Source organism: Tiliqua scincoides, chromosome 2 (genome assembly GCF_035046505.1).
Source record: "Tiliqua scincoides isolate rTilSci1 chromosome 2, rTilSci1.hap2, whole genome shotgun sequence".
NCBI lineage: Eukaryota > Metazoa > Chordata > Lepidosauria > Squamata > Scincidae > Tiliqua > Tiliqua scincoides.
The window spans coordinates 5,517,006-5,535,995 of record NC_089822.1 but is presented as its reverse complement, the minus strand read 5'-3'; the positions used below and the strand labels follow the sequence as shown (position 1 = coordinate 5,535,995).

The 18,990-nt window shown below is 48.0% G+C and overlaps 1 protein-coding gene and 1 pseudogene across 3 annotated transcripts in view; one reads left to right on the top strand and one right to left on the bottom strand.

The window, feature by feature from the left end:
* Nucleotides 1-2,157: 2,157 nt before the first annotated feature.
* The window catches only part of SLC14A1 (solute carrier family 14 member 1 (Kidd blood group)), a 28,883-nt gene continuing 12,050 nt past the window's right edge, over nt 2,158-18,990 (bottom strand). For all 3 annotated transcript variants that reach the window (XM_066615898.1, XM_066615899.1, XM_066615900.1), the window contains 5 exons: nt 13,226-13,418; nt 9,627-9,774; nt 8,313-8,447; nt 6,163-6,212; nt 2,158-4,677 (listed from right to left, as the gene is read on the bottom strand). In XM_066615898.1, the coding sequence (XP_066471995.1) occupies nt 4,498-4,677; nt 6,163-6,212; nt 8,313-8,447; nt 9,627-9,774; nt 13,226-13,418 (706 nt within the window). In that variant the 3' untranslated portion in view covers nt 2,158-4,497. The remainder of the gene's footprint in view (nt 4,678-6,162; nt 6,213-8,312; nt 8,448-9,626; nt 9,775-13,225; nt 13,419-18,990) is intronic.
* Nucleotides 5,532-5,648, top strand: LOC136642767 (5S ribosomal RNA; annotated as a pseudogene).

The following is an 18,990-nucleotide window of genomic DNA, read 5'->3' as shown; positions in this document are numbered from 1 at the left end:
TGACGTGCAGTGAGGTCCAAGGCTGGGGAAGCACTGCATGGAGAGCTTGGTGACCTGAAAGTATGGTGGTGACATCATCACATCATAAGAACATAAGAACAGCCCCACTGGATCAGGCCATAGGCCCATCTAGTCCAGCTTCCTGTATCTCACAGCGGCCCAGCAAATGCACGAGGGAGCACACCAGATAACAAGAGACTTCAACCTGGTGCCCTCCCTTGCATCTGGCATTCTGACATAGCCCATTTCTAAAATCAGGAGGTTGTACATGTACATCAAGTTTCCAGGTTTTCACGCAGCGCATGCACAATCATGAGCGTTCATTACCACAGCTCTAGTCTGTATACAGGGAGAGACGACGGCTACAACAGACAGGAATTCAGCCTCCCCTGTAATAACACAACCACTCAGAAACTGGGCATGTGCACAATCACAGGGGAAGCTGAGTCTTGGAAAATGATAGGTGAGGCTCTGCCTCCACTGCTGCCCTGACCACACATCTCTGTTGCAAAGATGGTGGAGCCAGTGTGCCGACACAAGCACCAGGCTCTGCTCCCCAGGCTCTGAGACTGGGGAAAGTCAAGCCAAAGTCAAGTATAAATCTTCTAAATAAAAAAAAAAAAAGTCGTAGCAATCTCCTAATTCAAAGATGCAGACAAAAGTGGAAAATAAAATGGCTTGTTTACAGGGTCAAGCCTTGCAGTTGTCTACAAGTGTTGTCAGGTTCCACTTGTTCCACAGGTTCTGCTCCCTCACCCTTGTCACAAGCTTCCAGGAATCCTTACCTTCAGCATTTTTTGCACTAAGCTTGTTGACAATCTTTGAACTCTGAACCCTACGGAGCTTCTTCACATCAAAGTCAGTGTGGGGAGCAGCAGCTGAAACTGTTTTTGTTCTTTGCTCAGGACTTTGGACTCCCAGCTGAGTTCTCACTTTCATGCAGTCCATCCATCCACTGTACCTTACCACTTCTTCTGAGGACGCGCCTGTTCCACTGTGCCTTTCAAGTCAGGTTGAGGGGGGCCTCCTAGGTCCAGATGTCCTGCATACTATGTGTAAAATTCTCAGTCATTTTTTAATTGCATGTTGTTTTAATTTATATTATTATATGCTTTAAGCCTTCTTGCCCTTACTAACTGAACTAAGAAGCACCCTGTTACACATATACAGTAGATTCTCCAAAGTTGACCACCTCTCTATATTGACCATCTCCTTAAGTTGACCTAATTTTCACAGTATGGACAGACACTGCATATACACTATGGGAGACCAACCTCTATATTGACCACCTCCGTAAGTTGTATCTTGACCACTTCGACCATTGCACAGAGTATTAATTTACCCTCTGTAAGTTGCCCACTGAACGCGATACTGTGGAGTGTGTGACACCACTACTGGCCAAATATTTTTAAATCTTGGTATTTTTGAATATCATCATGTTATATATCTCTCGATGCATAATTTCATGCAGAATGCAATGAAACAAACCATGTTGAAATATCTCTATTCTATCCAAAGTTATAACCAAAAAACTAGCAAGCGTGGGACAATGGTGCATCACCAAGCCCACCGCCCAGGGCTCTCTTTGCCCACCTACTGCATGGGAGGAGGTCCTTCATGGGAGTGATGCGCTGGCCTCCTGCCCAGGTGACAGAAACCCTAGTGATGCCACGGGCTGCTCCTCCAATAGCTCTTCTGCCGACACAAGATAGCTGGAAGGCACCGAAAGACATTGTTCTGACTGCACCAGTACAACACATGATATTGCATTGTTGAAAGGATCCTAGTTCCTGATCCTATCCATTCATTTCTTTCCTGCCTTTCTTTCATAATGGATCTCAAGGCGCCTTCAGGCCGTCTCCCATCCAGACACTGACCTTGTATTGCAGGTGTACACTTGGGATGGAAGTCCAGTTTTTACACTGTGCTTTAGGGGTGAGTTGTAAATCTATCTTAAACCTCAGCTTAACTGACTTGAGATTAAAGATTTGCTTCTATAGTGTAGTCCAGCAGATGTTTTCTGTCAGAAAACCACAGAAGCAGCCAGCTCAAAGAGCTGGAAGTAGCACTGAGTAACAAATGTTAGGCATGGAACAGACCCTGCTCAAACTTGGTAACTTCTGGTGTTGAAAAACAGAATGGAATTGCCACAACTCATAATTTTTTTCTCTAGTTTATTTGACATGCAGGAAAAAAAAGTTCAGACAGTGTCCATGAAGCAGAATGAACTCAACCAATATGTTCAGTTCAGATGTCATGAACTGGAACATCCAAACCATGTTTAGGAATATGCCATGCTGGGCTTATTCCTTCCTCCTCTCCCCGACAGCCCCCCCCCCATCTTTTTTTTTTGTAATTACTGTGGTTTACAGGACATCCAAATTGGCAAGGCACAAGCGTCCAATCCATAATTTGAAACAAAGATTTGAGGCAGCTTTGCAAAATATGGTTTAGAGGCAAGCTGCAAGCCCTGATTTGGATGTTCAGCCTGTAGTGTAGCTACAGGGGTGGCAGCGCAGTAAGTATTGCAGGAACTGCAGTGTGCTGTGTAAGTGGCCCCTCCCATTTGGCATCAGAGCCATTCTGGGCAGCGATGGCAATGCTGAGGGGGAGGAGCCAGTGGCAGGCCTCGAGGGCAGCCGGGGGACAAATGTTTCCGGTTTCCTGGAAGTACACATGGTTTAAGACCATGTGGGAAGCCTCAGAAGGCTTTCCGAGTCGTCCTAAATGCCGCGCAAGGCTCCGTTGCACTGGGTAAGTTTGGGGGCACAGCGTGGTGTGGGGCTGCAGGTTCATTACTGGGAGGGGCTGTTTACATGGCACATTGCAACGCTTGCAATACTTACTGTGCTGCCCCCCTGTAGCTGCGCTACTGTATTCAGTAAACAATGCCTAGGGAAAACCAAGAAATGGGGGGCTGTCATGCACCAAGGGAGGAGGGAAACAGCAGGCGGTGGTCTGAATGAGTCACTTCTTGATGTCGGAACTGAGCCTTAGATGCAACTCAGGAGTTCCAGAGATCCAACCAGAAATGACATGTTTTTTTTGGGTAAAACAAGAAAAAAAATATTTGTAACCTGCCAGGGTCATGGGAACCAGCTGCAAATGGTCAGCTGACCGCTTGCTGCTGCTTGGCAGGGTTGCTGCTTTGTCCATACTGACCTCAGGCCTCCAGCCGCTTCTTCCTCTTCACTGTCACAGAAGCCCCTCCAGAATCCTGGACTTTGGCAGGGTGGGTTTGTGTTCTGAACACCCACACAATGCCAGATGTGAGGGAGGACACCAGGTTGCAGGTCTCTTGTTGTCTTGTGTGCTCCCTGAGGCATCTGGTGGGCCACTGTGAGATACAGGAGGCTGGACTAGATGGGCTTTCGGCCTGATCCAGCTGGGCTTTTATGATGTTCTTATGAGCTCCTGGGATCTACTAAGTGCTAGTTTCCGCTTGCAAAGAATGGTGGACCAAGTGAACATTTGTCTGATTGCGCAAGGCACTTCCGAAGCAAGAGTGCAGACACAGGATCACGTCACACAGGTTAGCGATGCTCTAAATATTCAGAGATCCTGAGCACTTGCTCATGCTTTTGTATTTAAGACAGGTGGGTTCACTGTTGAGATTCTAATTAGAAGAAGAGAGACCAGGGAAGACTGAAATTAGCCCACCCCTGACTTACACTTTCACTGTTAAGTGTATTGTAACATATCCACTGCACACAACACTGATAAAACACTCTTGAAGAACATGTTCCTTTCCCATTGCTTGCTTTTTATCAATGAGATACTCTCTCCTTTAGGGCTGGCCTTGTCATGAAGCCCCCCTGAAACAGTCACATGGAGTGGCACCCTTAGAGAGGCAGTGAGTGGGCGATCCTAATCTAAATTGGGAGGTCCAACAGCACTACTTCTCAGGGTCCACTCTGTTCTCCAGTCAGATTAGTCTGGAGGTTTGAAGTGTATCTTGTCACACTAGTTGCCCCCTTGCAAAGGTTGAGGCCCCGTAAGTAAGTTGATGCCATCCTGAAGACTACCCAAATATGGCGCACAGGCGGTGAGGAACAACCCAGGCATTATGATCCAAATCTAAAAGGGAGATGGCATTATCTTCCCCCTCTTTCTTGCCAATTTTGACAAAAAAAATTTATCTTCTCCCTACAAGTGACACTGTAGGCATTTTTTTAAAACTACTTTGTCGATTAAAATTTGGTGGTGGCAGGTAAAATTGCTCCAGGGAATGGACTGGATCCATACGTTGCCAACTGGCCATCTAAGTCTTCATTTGCTCCATGCACCTTTCCACATACATCAGATATTTTGTTCTTTTTTGAAGGAAGCACATACTGGAGTCTCCAAGATCCAAGCATAGCTATTTGCAATATAAAATGGACACAAACATCCACTGAAAACTGACAAGGCTTGTCCGTGTTCAACGACGTTCTTCCTTGGGAACACGTATATGCTATGTCAGTTGTAGCGATGGTGAAACGCCCGGGATTTAGTCCACTACACATCGCAGGAGGCTTTGGGTTGCTTCCCCTTCCTGGTCAAGTAATAGGCCCTGTTGGCTTCCGGATAGGTCACTTTGGAGAGAGGCAGTTTGTAGATGGCATCATTGTTGGTGGTGAGGAGCAGGAAGGTGAGGGAAGATAAGCAGAAAGGCCAGGTCCCAGATGGCACCCCGAACTGAAAGGAAACAGAACAGTTGGCATCTGAGATTAGTTGTACTGCTCAGTACAGAGGTGTTCAGAGCCAGAGGTGGGTAAGCAGTAAGTACAGCAGGCACCGCAATGGCCCATGTAAGCAGCCCCTCCCATTGGAGACATTCTGGGCAGCAACAGCAATGCACAGTGTCACCATTGCTACCTGGAATGGCTCCCACATTGAGTGGGATGAGCCACTTACACAGCACGTTGTGGCACCTGCTGTACTTACAGTGCCGGCCCCTCTCTGGCTACGCTACTGGTACCACGCAGAACATCTCTGCGAATAGGCCACGGTGGCTTGATCTTGTCACCATCAAGTTTATTGTAGTTATGAGTCTTGGCTGGAAACTAGATAATCCATTGGGAGGGACAATCTACTTGTGATTGTCCATTGGGACTCGTCCATTGGGACAATCTGCCTCCCACTCACTGGCACCCATCGTCTTTCCTAAGGGGTTTCACTGATGTCTACAATAGTGACCGGAGGAGTGGTGACACTGCCAGTCCATTTAGGCAGCCATCTGATGCAGTGTGTGTCGCTGGCAGATTGCAAGGGGTCAGAGGGTGGCAGACTCGCGGTGCCTTTCATCTGCATCTGCTACTGTTGCCTCTCTGAAACCTGCCACCAAGGCTGATCACAATGATCTGCTTCCCATTCAAGTGAGAACATTCCCATTCAAGCAAGGAGGTCATTCCTCTCCTCAGCATGCTCCTTGCACACTGCCATGAAACCTGGAAGTGTAGAACCAAATGGTTTCCTTGACAGGGACAGAGCAAATGCACCCTTGGACTACATCCTGAATTGCTGTTTGACTTTTCTTTAGTTAAATCATTGGCAGCAACTGTTACCCTGCACATTCCTGATCTTGTCTGATCTTGGAAGCTAAGCAGGGTCAGGCCTGGTTAGTACTTGGATGGGAGACCGCCTGGGAATACCAGGTGCTGTAGGCTTATACCATAGTCTTTCGAGACTGAAGGTTGCCAACCAGTTAAATCATTCTAATTTGGGAGCCAGATACTGTAAACAACAAGTCCGTTTGGCCAGTTTGGGTGTGCCCATTCTATCAGGCACAGCATCTTCTGCTTAGTGGTCTTTGCTGTGCCCTTAAAGGACCAGGCTGTGCAGGGTGGCAGGCTGTGCAGCATGGCCTTTCCCAGTTTGAAGAGACACTTGGCCAACAGTCTGAGGCTAAGAGGCAAAGAAGGAAGACCCATAGCCAGGGAGACAGACCAGGGACAGACTGCACTTGCTCCCGGTGTGGAAGGGATTGTCACTCCCGGATTGGCCTTTTCAGCCACACTAGACGCTGTGCCAGAACCACCTTTCAGAGCGCGATACCATAGTCTTTCGAGACTGAAGGTTGCCAATACAAATAAAGGACCAGCAGCCTTATCATCAAGAAAGCAATGGTGAATCCTTGCAGATTGAAGGCACCTCTCCATCCTTTCAGTCAGTGCAACTTACCGCAGAAAACATATTGGCCAGTGTCCCTCCTGCATAGGCAGTGAACAGAGCTGTAATGACATGAAGGACAATTAAATGAGGGGGTCCTTTGCTGCAGTAGACGTGGCACAGTGGAGTGAGCAGGTGCATAGGTAGGTAAGACGACTGCTTGCTCTTTTGTTTTTAAGATGCAAAGAGACATGAGATTTGCTTCAGGAGGTTATATTTTTTCATTCTTGCATCCTTGGTCCCAAATGCTCCTAGGCACTACAATGCATGATCTGGCCAAAGACAAGCATAACTCTATCCCACAGAGTTACTGTGGTGAGGATACAGTGGGGGCAGTGTACTGTATACTGCCCTTAGCTTCGTGAAGGAAACATGGTCTAAAAAAGGTAATATAATATAGTCTAATGGGAGGTGGAGGACACAACTTCACCAGATCCTCCAGGAATTCCTCCAGGAATCCAATGCGACTTCTCATCACCTGTAATTCCATCCCAGGGAAAGGACAGTCCTGACCAATGGGGCAAAATGCAGTAGGCTGGTCTCATGCACAACATAAGAAGAGACCCACTGGATCAGGCCAAAGGCCCATCTAGTTCAGCTTCCGGTATCTCAGTGGCCCACCAGATACCTTAGGAAGAACACAAGTCAACAAGAGACCTGAATCCTGGTGCCCTCCCATGCATCTCCATTCTGAGGTAGCCTACTTCTAAAATCAGGAGGTTGCACATACCCATCATGGCTTGTAACCTGTAATGGACTTTTCCTCCAGAAATTTGTCCAATCCCCTTTTTAAAGGCATCTAGGCCAGATGCCATCACCACATCCTGTATAAGGAATTCCACAAGCTGTTATGAAATGCTTGGGAGCCATGCAAAAGCCCCTGAAGCACTGCCGCGAGGCACAGTGAATGGAAGCAGGCCAAATAGACCAACAGGATTTCTTTTTCTATGCAGGTGGTGGCATAGCTGGAGGGGGGGCCTGAGCACTCAGCCTGGCAGGGTGGAGACAGCTGGAAAAGTCTTGGAGCCCACCCACCCATGTGGGTGCAGCCCTAACCCTAACCTTGGAGCCCTAACCACCCATGTGGCACTGGCCGCTGGATACAGGAATATGGAAAACCAAACACACTCCTAAGTCTCTCTGAAATAGAGAAAATCATTGCGGGAAATCAGCCCCATCGTATTGAGGCTCTCACCAGAATGGAAAGTGTCCTGTGCGCACCAAAACTGGCTTCTGCAGCAGCTGCAGTCTTGCAGCTATGTCCCTGAGCTCCTCTACACTCCTTCCTGGCAGGCAGGTCCACAAGCCCAAGAACTACTGGAGTAGGCCAGTTGCCTCCCAGATTTGACTGTGTTAAGGAGTGTCAAGTATGCATTCCTTGGTCCAGCATATAAGCCTTGCTGGGAGCTGTAGTAACTGCAGCTGCACACTCACCGTAGTGTCCCCAGCATCCTGTGTGGGCAACAGGTGTGAGTAGAAAAGGTCAGATCCCAGGAAATTTCTGGGCCCCCAACTTTGGCTCCTGGGCCCCCCTTTTGACCCGGGTACAAATTACCCCCTTTACCCCCTTCTCCTAGGCCCTGTCTGTATGTGCATAAAATGTAGAGTATGAATCAACCTAACGAGAGAAGCTGAGAAATAAAAATGTTGGGCAAATGGAAAGATGGGGGGGGGAGGTTGCCTGCTGTTTGCTTCCACTTATACTTCACTACTTCCATACTGTATGTACATCAAACATTTCAAAAAGTCATAGCACTCTGGTGCTCTCCCCCCCCCCCACCAAAGAAACCACACCTAGGTAGAGATTTCCCAGAATGTCTCCCCACTCAGAGAAGAGAGAGTAGTGATGTAGCAGGAGGGGGTGAAAAGCCTCTTTGTAGGGAGCCCCACTGCGGCATGCAAATGGCCCCTCCATTTAGGAGCCATTCCGGCAGTGGGAGCCAAATGGAAGCATTCACTTCCGTTTTACTCCCCCTGCCTGGAATGGCTCCGAAGGGGAGGCTCCACTTGCATGCTGTGGCGAGGCTTCCTGCAAAACTCAGTGCTTTGCACCTGCTCTAGCGACACCACTGGAGAAGAGCAGCCAGAGCTCCAAGATCAAGGCCACGCCCCATTCTTGAGCTCCAGTCTTTGGAGTACCAGCAGTGTCACTGGGTACCTACCACATGCAATTGCCAGCAAAAAGGTCTGCCAGGTGAGGGCGTAGAACATGCCTCCCATTGCGATACACGAGAGGCAGCTGTTATAATTCCACAGGCCAGCGTAAATGTTGCTGAAGGGAGTTGCCAGGCTGAGAGCTGCAAAGACAGATGGGAAGACGTCACTTCTGGGGGTGGGGGGGGGGAGGAATAATTATTGTTGGACAATGTAACAAAATAGCGGTGAAAAAAGTGATTTGCTTCACAGATGTTCTCCCACCGCCAGATTCCAAGAGGGCATTTTGCAGCCCAATCCTATGGAGGTGGGGCACTGGGGGAATGCGTGTTGCAATGGTGGTGACTGCTTTACGGCTATTGTAAAGCAGCTGCCTATAGCACACACTGCTTGACCGGTGGCCGCAAGGCCAGAGCAGCCTTCCTCCCATGTGCTGGTGGACAGCCAAAGATCCGCCAACCAAGGTAGGCCAGTGGGGAAGGAGGGACAATGTGGCGGGAGGGTGGGGGCAGGGGATGGAGAAGGGATGGCAGAACGAGGCAGTGATGGGGCAGGGAGGAGGGTATAGGAACAGCCCCAGTGGATCAGGCCATAGGCCCATCTAGTCCAGCTCCCTGTATCTCACAGCGGCCCACCAAATGCCCCAGGGAGCACACCAGATAACAAGAGACCTCATCCCGGTGCCCTCCCTTGCATCTGACATAGCCCATTTCTAAAATCAGGAGGTTGCACATACACATCATGGCTTGCCCCCTGATGGACCAAGTGTCCATCACACTGGCCAACCAGATGCCTCCAGGAGGCCCACAGGGAAAGCATGAAGGTGGCACCCCTCCCATTTCGTTGCACTCCATCAATTGGTATTGAGTGGCATATTGCTGCCTCTGAAGGGACCCCTCAGGTTCCTATAGCTATCACATCAAATGGCTGTTGACAGATTTATTTTCCTCCATTGCCTTGTCAAGACCTTGTCCTTCATCATCTGTCGGCCATCACCAGATCCAGTACTTGGGACCAAGCCATTTCGTGGCCAAAACCAGCACCTTGAATTGTACCTGGAAACAGTGACCCATTGAAGCGCTTTCAGCACTGGAGTAATATATGATCAAGCCAGCATTTCCCAGTTAACAATCAGGCTGCTGTGTTCCGAACTGCCTGAAGTTTCAAAACAGTTTTCAAGGGCAGGCCCACTTTCACATTCATGGATGGCTGGCAATTATTTTATCAATGACATGGCAATAGTAACTTCAGGTTTTGGAGCCCCTGTCGAAAAATCAGAACAATGCCATCCCCAGCTGCAGTGCAGGGGGCATCTCTCCTACCTGCTGGCACTCCCAGTGCTGAGCCAAGCACGGCGTGAATAAAGATGAGCGGGGAGGAGAGGAGCAGAGCCACCATCACAACACCTCCTGTCCAAGGGTTGTCGCAGCCATACACCTGCCCAACTCCTACGGGGATAGACTGCAAAAGCTGTGGAGAAAGGATTGTAAGGAACAGTTAAAGGCTGAGGCCCACTGAGCTTTAATGATGTAAAAGCGTTACATGACCCCAGACCATTCTCCTTCACTGAATCCTTCCCCTGTTTGGCTTTTTGGCCTGCCACATGTCTTCTCAGGACAACAGTGGCTTCAGAACACAGGAGAAGCATTAGGGGTGCATCTTCCTTTCTTTGGTTCTGAGATGAGCATTCAGGACAGGCAAACCTTGCGCTCGGTTCTCTTGCACTGCTAGGGCTTTGGCACAGCGACTACCTCAGATGTGCTCTAATTGGCCTAATGGAGGTGACTGGGGCACCCCACTGCTCTTCTGCCACAGGAAGCAACCCTTTGTTCCAGGAAGGCATGAACCGGGCCATTGTCAGCCGCACTCTTCACCCCAAGTTGGTATGCACCCTTCCATCCCTCGAAACAAGCGTCTAGTGTTAGGCGGCTCACGTTACAAATCTGAAGGGTGATGAGCTGACCGCTGAAACAAAGGCCTCCTTTTTAATTAAATTACATGCTCGATGCACGAGCCTGTTTCAGCTTGACAGCAGAAAAACTCATTACGGCTGTTGGCGAAGTCCCTGGGGAACATTCTACAAGACAAGTGCCTTTGCTTTTGAAGTCACTTGTGGAGATAAGAATTAAAAAAATGTTTCTTAATACCCGGCTAATCTCACATAAATACCTCCCCCTGTGGAAGCTGAAGGTGACTGGTCTTAATTCTAAAACCCTCTTGCAACTGAAGGCCTAGGCTGTAGTTTTCCATCGGGTCTGAAAGGCACGGTGCTGCTCACGTCAAGGCAGAGTTGCCGGTTTTATAGGAGTTCAACTCCGACACGTACATTCCTTGCATGTCCCAAATATTTCATTGCTGCTAATTGGGAAAGAGATTGAGAGGCTAAGGGAGGGGTGGGAGGGGTGGCATTGTGAGGTCGTGAATCTAGTAGTTAGCATGGGAGTGGGGTGGGGATGAGAGGACTTGAAAAGTCCCCTGCCAGCTTTGTGCTATTTGGCTTAAAACCCACATTAATACTTTGAGAAAGCCATCCTTGTAAAGATTAACTCCTTTTCCACCCTTCACCTCAATATGCCTCTTTGGGACAGAGTTCCTTCTTATCTTGCCTTCATACATATTTCCCAAGTGCTGGAAAAGATCTGTATTCAGTGGCATAGCCAGAGGGAGTGCAAAGCACTAAGTTTTGCAGACAGCCTCACTGCAATGTACAAGGGACCCCTTCCCTTTGGAGCCATTCAGACGTGTATGCCTCTGTTTTGCTCCCCAGCCTGGAATGGCTCTGAAGGGGAGAGAGGGGCCGCTTGCATGTTGCAGTGAGGCTTTGCACCTCCTCTAGCTATGCCACGGTCTGTATTACCTGGGTAATGTGAAAAGGCTGCTACACATGTCAGTTTCTGGCACCGCAAAGTCCTTGTGCCATCAACTCTGAGCCTTACATGTCTAGCCATATCTGTTGTGGGAGGGAGGAGGAGAAACTACTTAAAGCATCTCTGCTGCCCTCCAAACAAGTGGGAATATGTTTTGTCCTATGGCAAGTTCTGGAAAATCCATTTTCAGCATGGTACAGTTTGAAAGAAATCTGGGCTGTAGTGAGCACTTATTGGCTAGCACTCATGAACACATGAGCACATCTCTGCTCCATACCCCAAATCGGTTTGCAATTAAATGGCAGTGATTGGTGGAGGGGGCTAAGGGGGAAGGTCAACTTATAGAATTATATGTGTTAAGTGTTAAAGTATTTAATACATATGAATGAAATATCAGTCCAATTGAAACATAAAGGCAGGGTCAAGGTGGAATTGTTATGTATATGTGCAAGGCTGGGTTCACACTGGGTTCAATAAAAGCACACTACCTAAGAAGGTTCCTTTTGTCTTGATCTCTTAATGTTCTCTCTTTCAACCTGGCTGCAGTGAGCCTTTGAAATGCTCACTGATATAATATAATAATAATAATAATAATATACAGTATTTATATACCGCCTTTCTTGGTCTTTATTCAAGACTTTATTCAAGGCGGTTTACACAGGCAGGCTTATTAAATCCACGCAGGGATTTTTACAAATTGAAAGAAGGTTCTCTCTTTCAAGAACCACCACATTCAAGCTGTTACACTCCGATCTGGTTTAACATTCTGGCCTCCATCCTCCCACGCTCCGAGCAGATGGAACAGCTCAGCTGCAGCTTGCCAGCTGCTTCAAGGTCGCACGGTGCCGGTGGCCTCGAACTGGCGACCTTGTGGATGTTAATCTTCCCATTTTGGGATATACCCATTTATCAGATAAGAACTGAGGCTAAGAGAGAAATTGTTTTGCCTACGGAAACCTGCTGGGTCCATGAACAAGGCAGAATTTATACACACACTTTCAAACACTTTCACTCGGTTCCGCTGGTGGCTTGATTGAATGAGAGCAAACAAAGCCTCCAAAATTCAGAGAGGAGATCATTTGGATGTCATAAAGTGCTAATTAGGCCCAATTATGCTGTTACTGGTGTTGGCAGTTTGTAGCACATGCAAAAGTCAATTGCCATCATAAAACTGTAGGCATAGTATCTTTCCAGTCCTGGGTCATTTCATGACCTTGGTGTTTAGAACAATGGCCCCTTTTTCTGGGTCAGGGTGCAGTCAGGCTAGCTAAATCAACGAAGTTTTGCTACTGCAGTCTCCTGTTGACTTCATGGAAGGATGGATGGATGGAACCCTGAGGTTCCATTCTCATGTGCCAACCATGAGTCATAAAGATTTAATAATCTAGATCTTAAATCTAAATAAACAGTAGTTCACACACCATGTTGACAAGGCAACCCATGAATGGGATTCTCCAATGGTTTTCTGGAAGAGAAGGGATTCTCCAAGGGTTTTCTGGAAGAGACTTTTGCCTTTGTACAGCATCATTAGCAAGAGCAGAGGATGGCTTATCATTTATTGATTTGTTTTATTCTGTAAACAGCTTTGTGAACTACTTTTTGTTGTACAGTCCTATATAGATATTCTCAACAACAACAACAATTCTTTGTTAGGGGAGCCACTGTTACTGCTGCAATACCCATTGTTTTAAGGCAGGGATGTCAATACAGAGGGCAGAGGTTAGCATTGCCTGCTGAGGGCAGGAAGTGACATCATTAAGCAGAAAGTGACATCATTAAGCAGATGATTGATAGAAATAAGCATTTTTCTTCTCATATAGAAACTCATTCGCTGCAAATGACATCAAATGTGCAAATCCTGTTTATGTTTTCAGAGCCCAATTATCAAACTGGGAGAGCCCAATTATAACTGGGACCAGATAAATTGCTTTCGGGGGCTGCACTTGGCCCATGGGTTGTATGTTTGACATCTTGTTTTAAGGTGGTTTGCCTTTCAGGGTCCCTCAGTCTAAAAGCCAATGGATAAGAGATATGAATGTTTTAAATGGACTTACCAGGGGCACATCAATTTCGGACCAAGTGATGTTGGGCATCGCTGTTGCGGGTTCAATAAGTGTTGCGGGGAAGAAGGGGTTGTAGTGACTGGTTGCAGCGACGTACATAGTCAGCGCTAAGTTGAAGGGCAGTGTGAAAACTGGCAAGTCCCACTTACTGAAGACTGATGCCAAAGCACTTGTGAAAAGAGGACTGGAAAAGAGGAAGAAGAAAATCATTTATAAGGAAGTGAAGGAAAATATAAGCTTGAAACCATGGAGCAAAGACTTTGGGTGTATCTGCATGGGATGGCCATTATAAGTTGGCTTCATAATCATTCCCACTTCGAGAGGATCCTGGGAATCATAGTCCTGCAAGGTGTTCCCGAATGGGCGCAGTATTCGTTGGATGGCGGCTAGGCAAATAACAGACAGGAGAATTCAGAGGGCTTCGGAAAAAACTTTTACTATGTTTTGCAAAACGGGACCGCCACAAAGATGTGGCGGACCCTGAAGCGTTACAGTGATGCCAGTTTTATAGAGCATTCTGGATAGAGGAGGGGTACTCAAGAGCACAAAGAGAGAGAGAGGTAAACATCCTTGGGAAATTACCAAGTAATCAGACAGAGAGCAAGATCAGCATTCTTATCAGTTTGGAACGCTCTGTTAAGAAGCACAGTACAATGTTCATCGACAGTTTATTTACATACGGGATGTCCATAATTGAAGGCTTGGTAAACAATTACACCACTTTTCCCTAGTCCTGCGGTTTTCAAACCCTCCAGGAGTTTGAAATCCTCAGTATGTCTTTATGGGGGTGGGGGGGGGGAGGCAGCAGGGGCAGGGGGAAGGCAGTAACGTGATCCCCAGGATCGCGTCGCTCAGGGGGCTACAGGTACTGGGGTGCACCCTCCAGTCCCTGCAGCAGCTATCCCTGTGGGCGGGGAGCCCTGCGCGAGTGCCTGCAGGGTGCCCCAGGTCAGGGAAAGGGAGAGAGGAGCGATCTGCTCTGCCTCCGCAAAAGCAGAAGCGGAGCGCGATCGCCCCACTCTCCCTTTCCCTGACCTGGAGAGCCCTGCAGGTGCTCGCGCAGGGCTCCCTGCACACAGGGACGGCTGCTGCAGGGACTGGAGGGTACACCCCAGTCCCTGCAGCCCCGTCAGAAGGAAAAGTGGAGCGATCGTGCTCCGCTTCTGGTTTTGCGGAGCGGGGCACAATCGCCCCACTCTCCCTTTCCCTGACCTGGGGAGCCCTGCCAGGCCTCCCTTTCCCTGACCTGGGAAGGTTGCACAGGGCTCTCTGCATACCCAGGAGACTGCAGGAGGCTTGGGCAAGTACACCCAAGCCCCTGCAGCCCCCCTGAGCGGTGTGATCCTGCGGATTGTGCCGCTGCCTTCCCCCTGTCTCCTGGCTGCCCCTGCCCCTTAAGGAGGATGAGGCCAGGACCCACAGGCTGGGGCGTCGCGACGCCTCAGTTTGAATACCACTGCCCTAGTCCTTTCAGGATCTCACATCCTTGGTCTATTTCAGGGGTGCCCAAACCCCAGCCCTGGGGCCACTTGTGGCCCTCGAGGCCTCTCAATGTGGCCCTCAGGGAGTTCCCAGTCTCCAATGAGCCTCTGGCCCTCTGGAGATTTGTTGGAGCCCGCACTGGCCCAATGCAACTGCTCTCTGCATGAGGGCGACTGCTTGACCTCTTGCGTGAGCTGTGGGATGAGGGCTCCCTCCACTGCTTACATAAGAACATAAGAACAGCCCCACTGGATCAGGCCATAGGCCCATCTAGTCCAGCTTCCTGGATCTCACAGCGGCCCACCAAATGCCCCAGGGAGCACACCAGATAACAAGAGACCTTATCCTGGTGCCCTCCCTTGCATCTGGCATTCTGACATAACCCATTTCTAAAATCAGGAGGTTGCGCATACACATCATGGCTTGTACCCCATAATGGATTTTTCCTCCAGAAACTTGTCCAATCCCCTTTTAAAGGCGTCTAGGCTAGACGCCAGCACCACATCCTGTGGCAAGGAGTTCCACAGACCGACCACACGCTGAGTAAAGAAATATTTTCTTTTGTCTGTCCTAACCCACCCAACACTCAATTTTAGTGGATGTCCCCTGGTTCTGGTATTATGTGCTTGTTTTTTCGTGTCTGTGATGCAGTAATGGCAGCAAAGGAAAGGCCAGCCTTGCTTTGTACAAGGCCTTTTATAGGCCCTGAGCTATTGCAAGACCTTCATTCATTCATATAAGTCCATCTTTAATAGATTCATTTATGTAAACTTATGTAAATTTATTCAAATTTTAAATGTAAATTAATTCTTTTTTCCCCTGGCCCCTGACACAGTGTCAGAGAGATGATGTGGACCTCCTGCCAAAAACATTGGACACCCCTGGTCTATTTGTTTATTGCCATCTATCCTTCCTTGGAGGCCCACACTAGGCTTATCTTGTTTAGCCAGCTTGTTTCTGAGAAGGATGGTAGATAGTGACTGGTAGCATTCCTGAACAAGGGTCAGAGAGAGGCTTAAGCCAGAGACGTTGGGCTTTGAAAATTGCGAGCTGGGCATTTTGGGGCCAGATCTCCCCCCTGATGGGTCCCAAGGAAGACAGAAAGAGGGTAGGATTTTAGCAGTCTCACTTGGTACACTTGGGCATGAGAGACAGGAGAGACTGTAGGATGCTGGATCCTAACATATTGAAAACACAATGGAACCAGATAAATACAGCCACAAGACAAATATTAATTAATATGAAAAGAGATTTAAGCCAACCAAAATCCACAAGCCAGTTTAACCAGCTGGGAGAAACACTATGGGTGACATGGGTGAGCAAGGTCCTTGAGATCATTTGTAAGGTTAGTTTGATTCAGAGACTATTTTCTATTGGGCTGAACAAAAAATACATTAACACACATCCTACTTTGGTAGGAATCATAAATCAGGACCACTTATGAGGTATACCAGGGTGGTGGAGTTTCAGTTCACTTTCTATACAGCATTTTGAACACACAAGGGCAAAGAGAGAGCTCAAAGTGTAAAGCATAGCTACCTGCCTGGGCGTCTGGTCTGTGAGCAGCAGTTTCTGTGAGTAGACACCCTGGAGAGTGGCTCTGTGTTAGGGCACTTGGGAGAGTGACTCCTTGTTTGGGCACTCAGGAGAGTAACCATTTGCTAGTCAAACCCTCTTAGTATTTAAGGATATTGAAAAGTTGCTTACGTGTAAGCAGACTGTTTGGAGATAAATGTGTAACTTAGGGTGTGAATGGAGGGAATTCTCTTAATCACCCAGGATGCAGGTAAACAGGGTGACAGGGGACAGTGATTGCGAGGGGCTGTTCACATGGTGCGTAGCAGTGACTGTAATATTTACAATGTTGCCCCCTGTAGCTATGCTACTGAGCTTAACCCATTAGGCATTTTTAGGTAACCCATCCATTTTCATTGGGTAAGCCTCAAGGAATGAAAGCTAGTGTGGTGTACTCTCCCAGTGTATTGGAATCGTGGAAGATCTGGTGAGCAGGTAGATGTGGTTTCAGCAGTGGCCCCTTTAAGGGTAAGGCCTGGGCATCCAGCAGAGTGTGCTGCACAGCTGCAGCCACTTGAAGGCAAGAGGGCCCTCAGGGATATAAGGAGCACCTGAGGCAGGAAGGGTGTGTGGGCAGCAGAAGGAGAAAAGCTTGAGGAAGGACAGACTGCACTGCTGATGAACTGATGTGTGAATGGATTCTGAAAGCTGCTGGAGCCAAAACTACTGGAGATACTGTTTGGCTGCTGTGCCCAAGACCTGCTGAGGACCAAGGGGCTGCTGTAGTGGTGGGAGGCTGCTGGCAGGAAGGAGGACCTCTGTAGGTTAAACAGGTGAGCTACCCTGGTGGTGGGGTCCAGCAGTACTGCAGGGCAGAACCAGGGTCATTTTTTGAGGAAAGAAGGGGAGCTAATTAGCTAAAACTGGCCATAATTCTCTAGGTGGAACTTGGACTGGAAATCTGGCAGAACACCCAGCTTGATAATTGGGCTCTCTCAGATCTTGAAAATATGATCAAGACTTGCACATTTTCTCTTGTGGTGTTTGCAGCTAATGAGTTCCTATGTGAGAAAAAAGAGTTTAGTGTGGTGTATTGAATCATAATGTATGGACCTGCCTTATTCTGAGTCAGTCAGTCTATCTTGCTCAGTATTGTCTACACAATGACAGGCATCAACTCAGATGCTAAAGACTGAATCTGGAATTTTCTGCATGCACAGCAAGTGCTCTACACTGAACTTTGGCTCTTCTGCTTCCCAAGAGTGTTGCCCTTAGCCTGGGTGCAATTAAACTCTTCATAACTATATGCATCCATGGAGCTCACTGGCTGGCCTTGGGCTAGTCACTACATATATATATTTTGTGCATGAGCCTATCAGTTGACTTAAATGCATTCAGCTTTAACAGTTTTTCAGCATTAACTGACACCCTTTCCCCATATTAGTCTGTTAAGTTAAGGCTTCACTGTATCTAGTTAGTTACAGCCTAACATGACTGACTCCTGCTCCTGTGCTTTTAACAGTAACTTGGTCATTAGAAGATAATAATGATTCTATGCAAGCTATGAAAAGTGTCATACTGATTATTTTGACAGATCAAGCTGCAGCCAGTGGTGTAGCTATAGGGGGTGCAAAGCACTAAGTTTTGCAGGGAGCCTCACTGCAGTGCGCAAGGGGCCCCTCCCCCTACACTTTGGAGTCATTCCAGGAGGTGGGAGCAAAATGATCTCCTCTGTTTTGCCATCCTGTCTGGAATGGCTCTAAAGGAGAGGGTTAGGGGCTCCTTGCATGCTGTGGTGAGGCCCCCTGCAAAACTTGCTTTGTACCCCCTCTAGCTACGCCACTGTCTGTGGTAATATGCACAGGAGCAGGACAAGTTCAATTGGAAACATAACCAATCGTAGCATATTCTCTAATGCGGACAAGAAAAGGGAAGCCTTGTGTGCAGGCAGCTTTGGATCATGTCCACTGTGTATGCATGTCTTGCGTGTGGAAGACTTGAAATCAGAAAATGTTTGGGTTACCAAACATCATGCAATTTGTTTTTACGATAAAGCAGGAGAAAGCAAGCCAAATTCCACCCGTCCCCCTGTAGCACCAGTCATCTGAGCAAAACAAGCAGTTTATAGCATCCGTTAGAAGCAGGACTCTTTTGTTCTAATTTTTGTTTTGGCATGGCTGGTTACACCTCTCATTGGGTGTAGAGGTCTGGTCTAGAGGGTAGAGCCTCCGTCTGCCTGAAGATAACATCCACAAGGTCACCAGTTTGAGGCCACCGGCACCGTGCGACCTTGAAGCAGCTGACAAGCTGAAGCCGAGCTATTCCATCTGCTCTGAGCATGGGAGGATGGAGGTCAGAGTGTGAAGCCAGATCGGAATGAAACACCTGAATATAGTGGTTCTTGAAAGAAAGAACCTTCTTTCAATTGGAAAAATCCCTATTTAATAAGGGATTTGGATAAGCCTGCCTATGTAAACCGCCTTGAATAAAGTCTTGAATAAAGACCAAGAAAGGTGGTATATAAATACCTATTATTAATAATAATATTATTATTATTATTAATCAGAGCAGAGCAAGGCATATTTGCAGCAAGCAACCTCCCACTCCTGTTTAACCTTTACATACATTCATACGTGTGTCTGAAAAGTACCTATACGCAAGATGGGCCCATCCATGAGACTGGATGAAGTGGCCACCTCAGGCAGCTGGGTGGGGGAGGTGACAAACTGGTGATGAGGTGCCCAGTAATGGGCCAGATT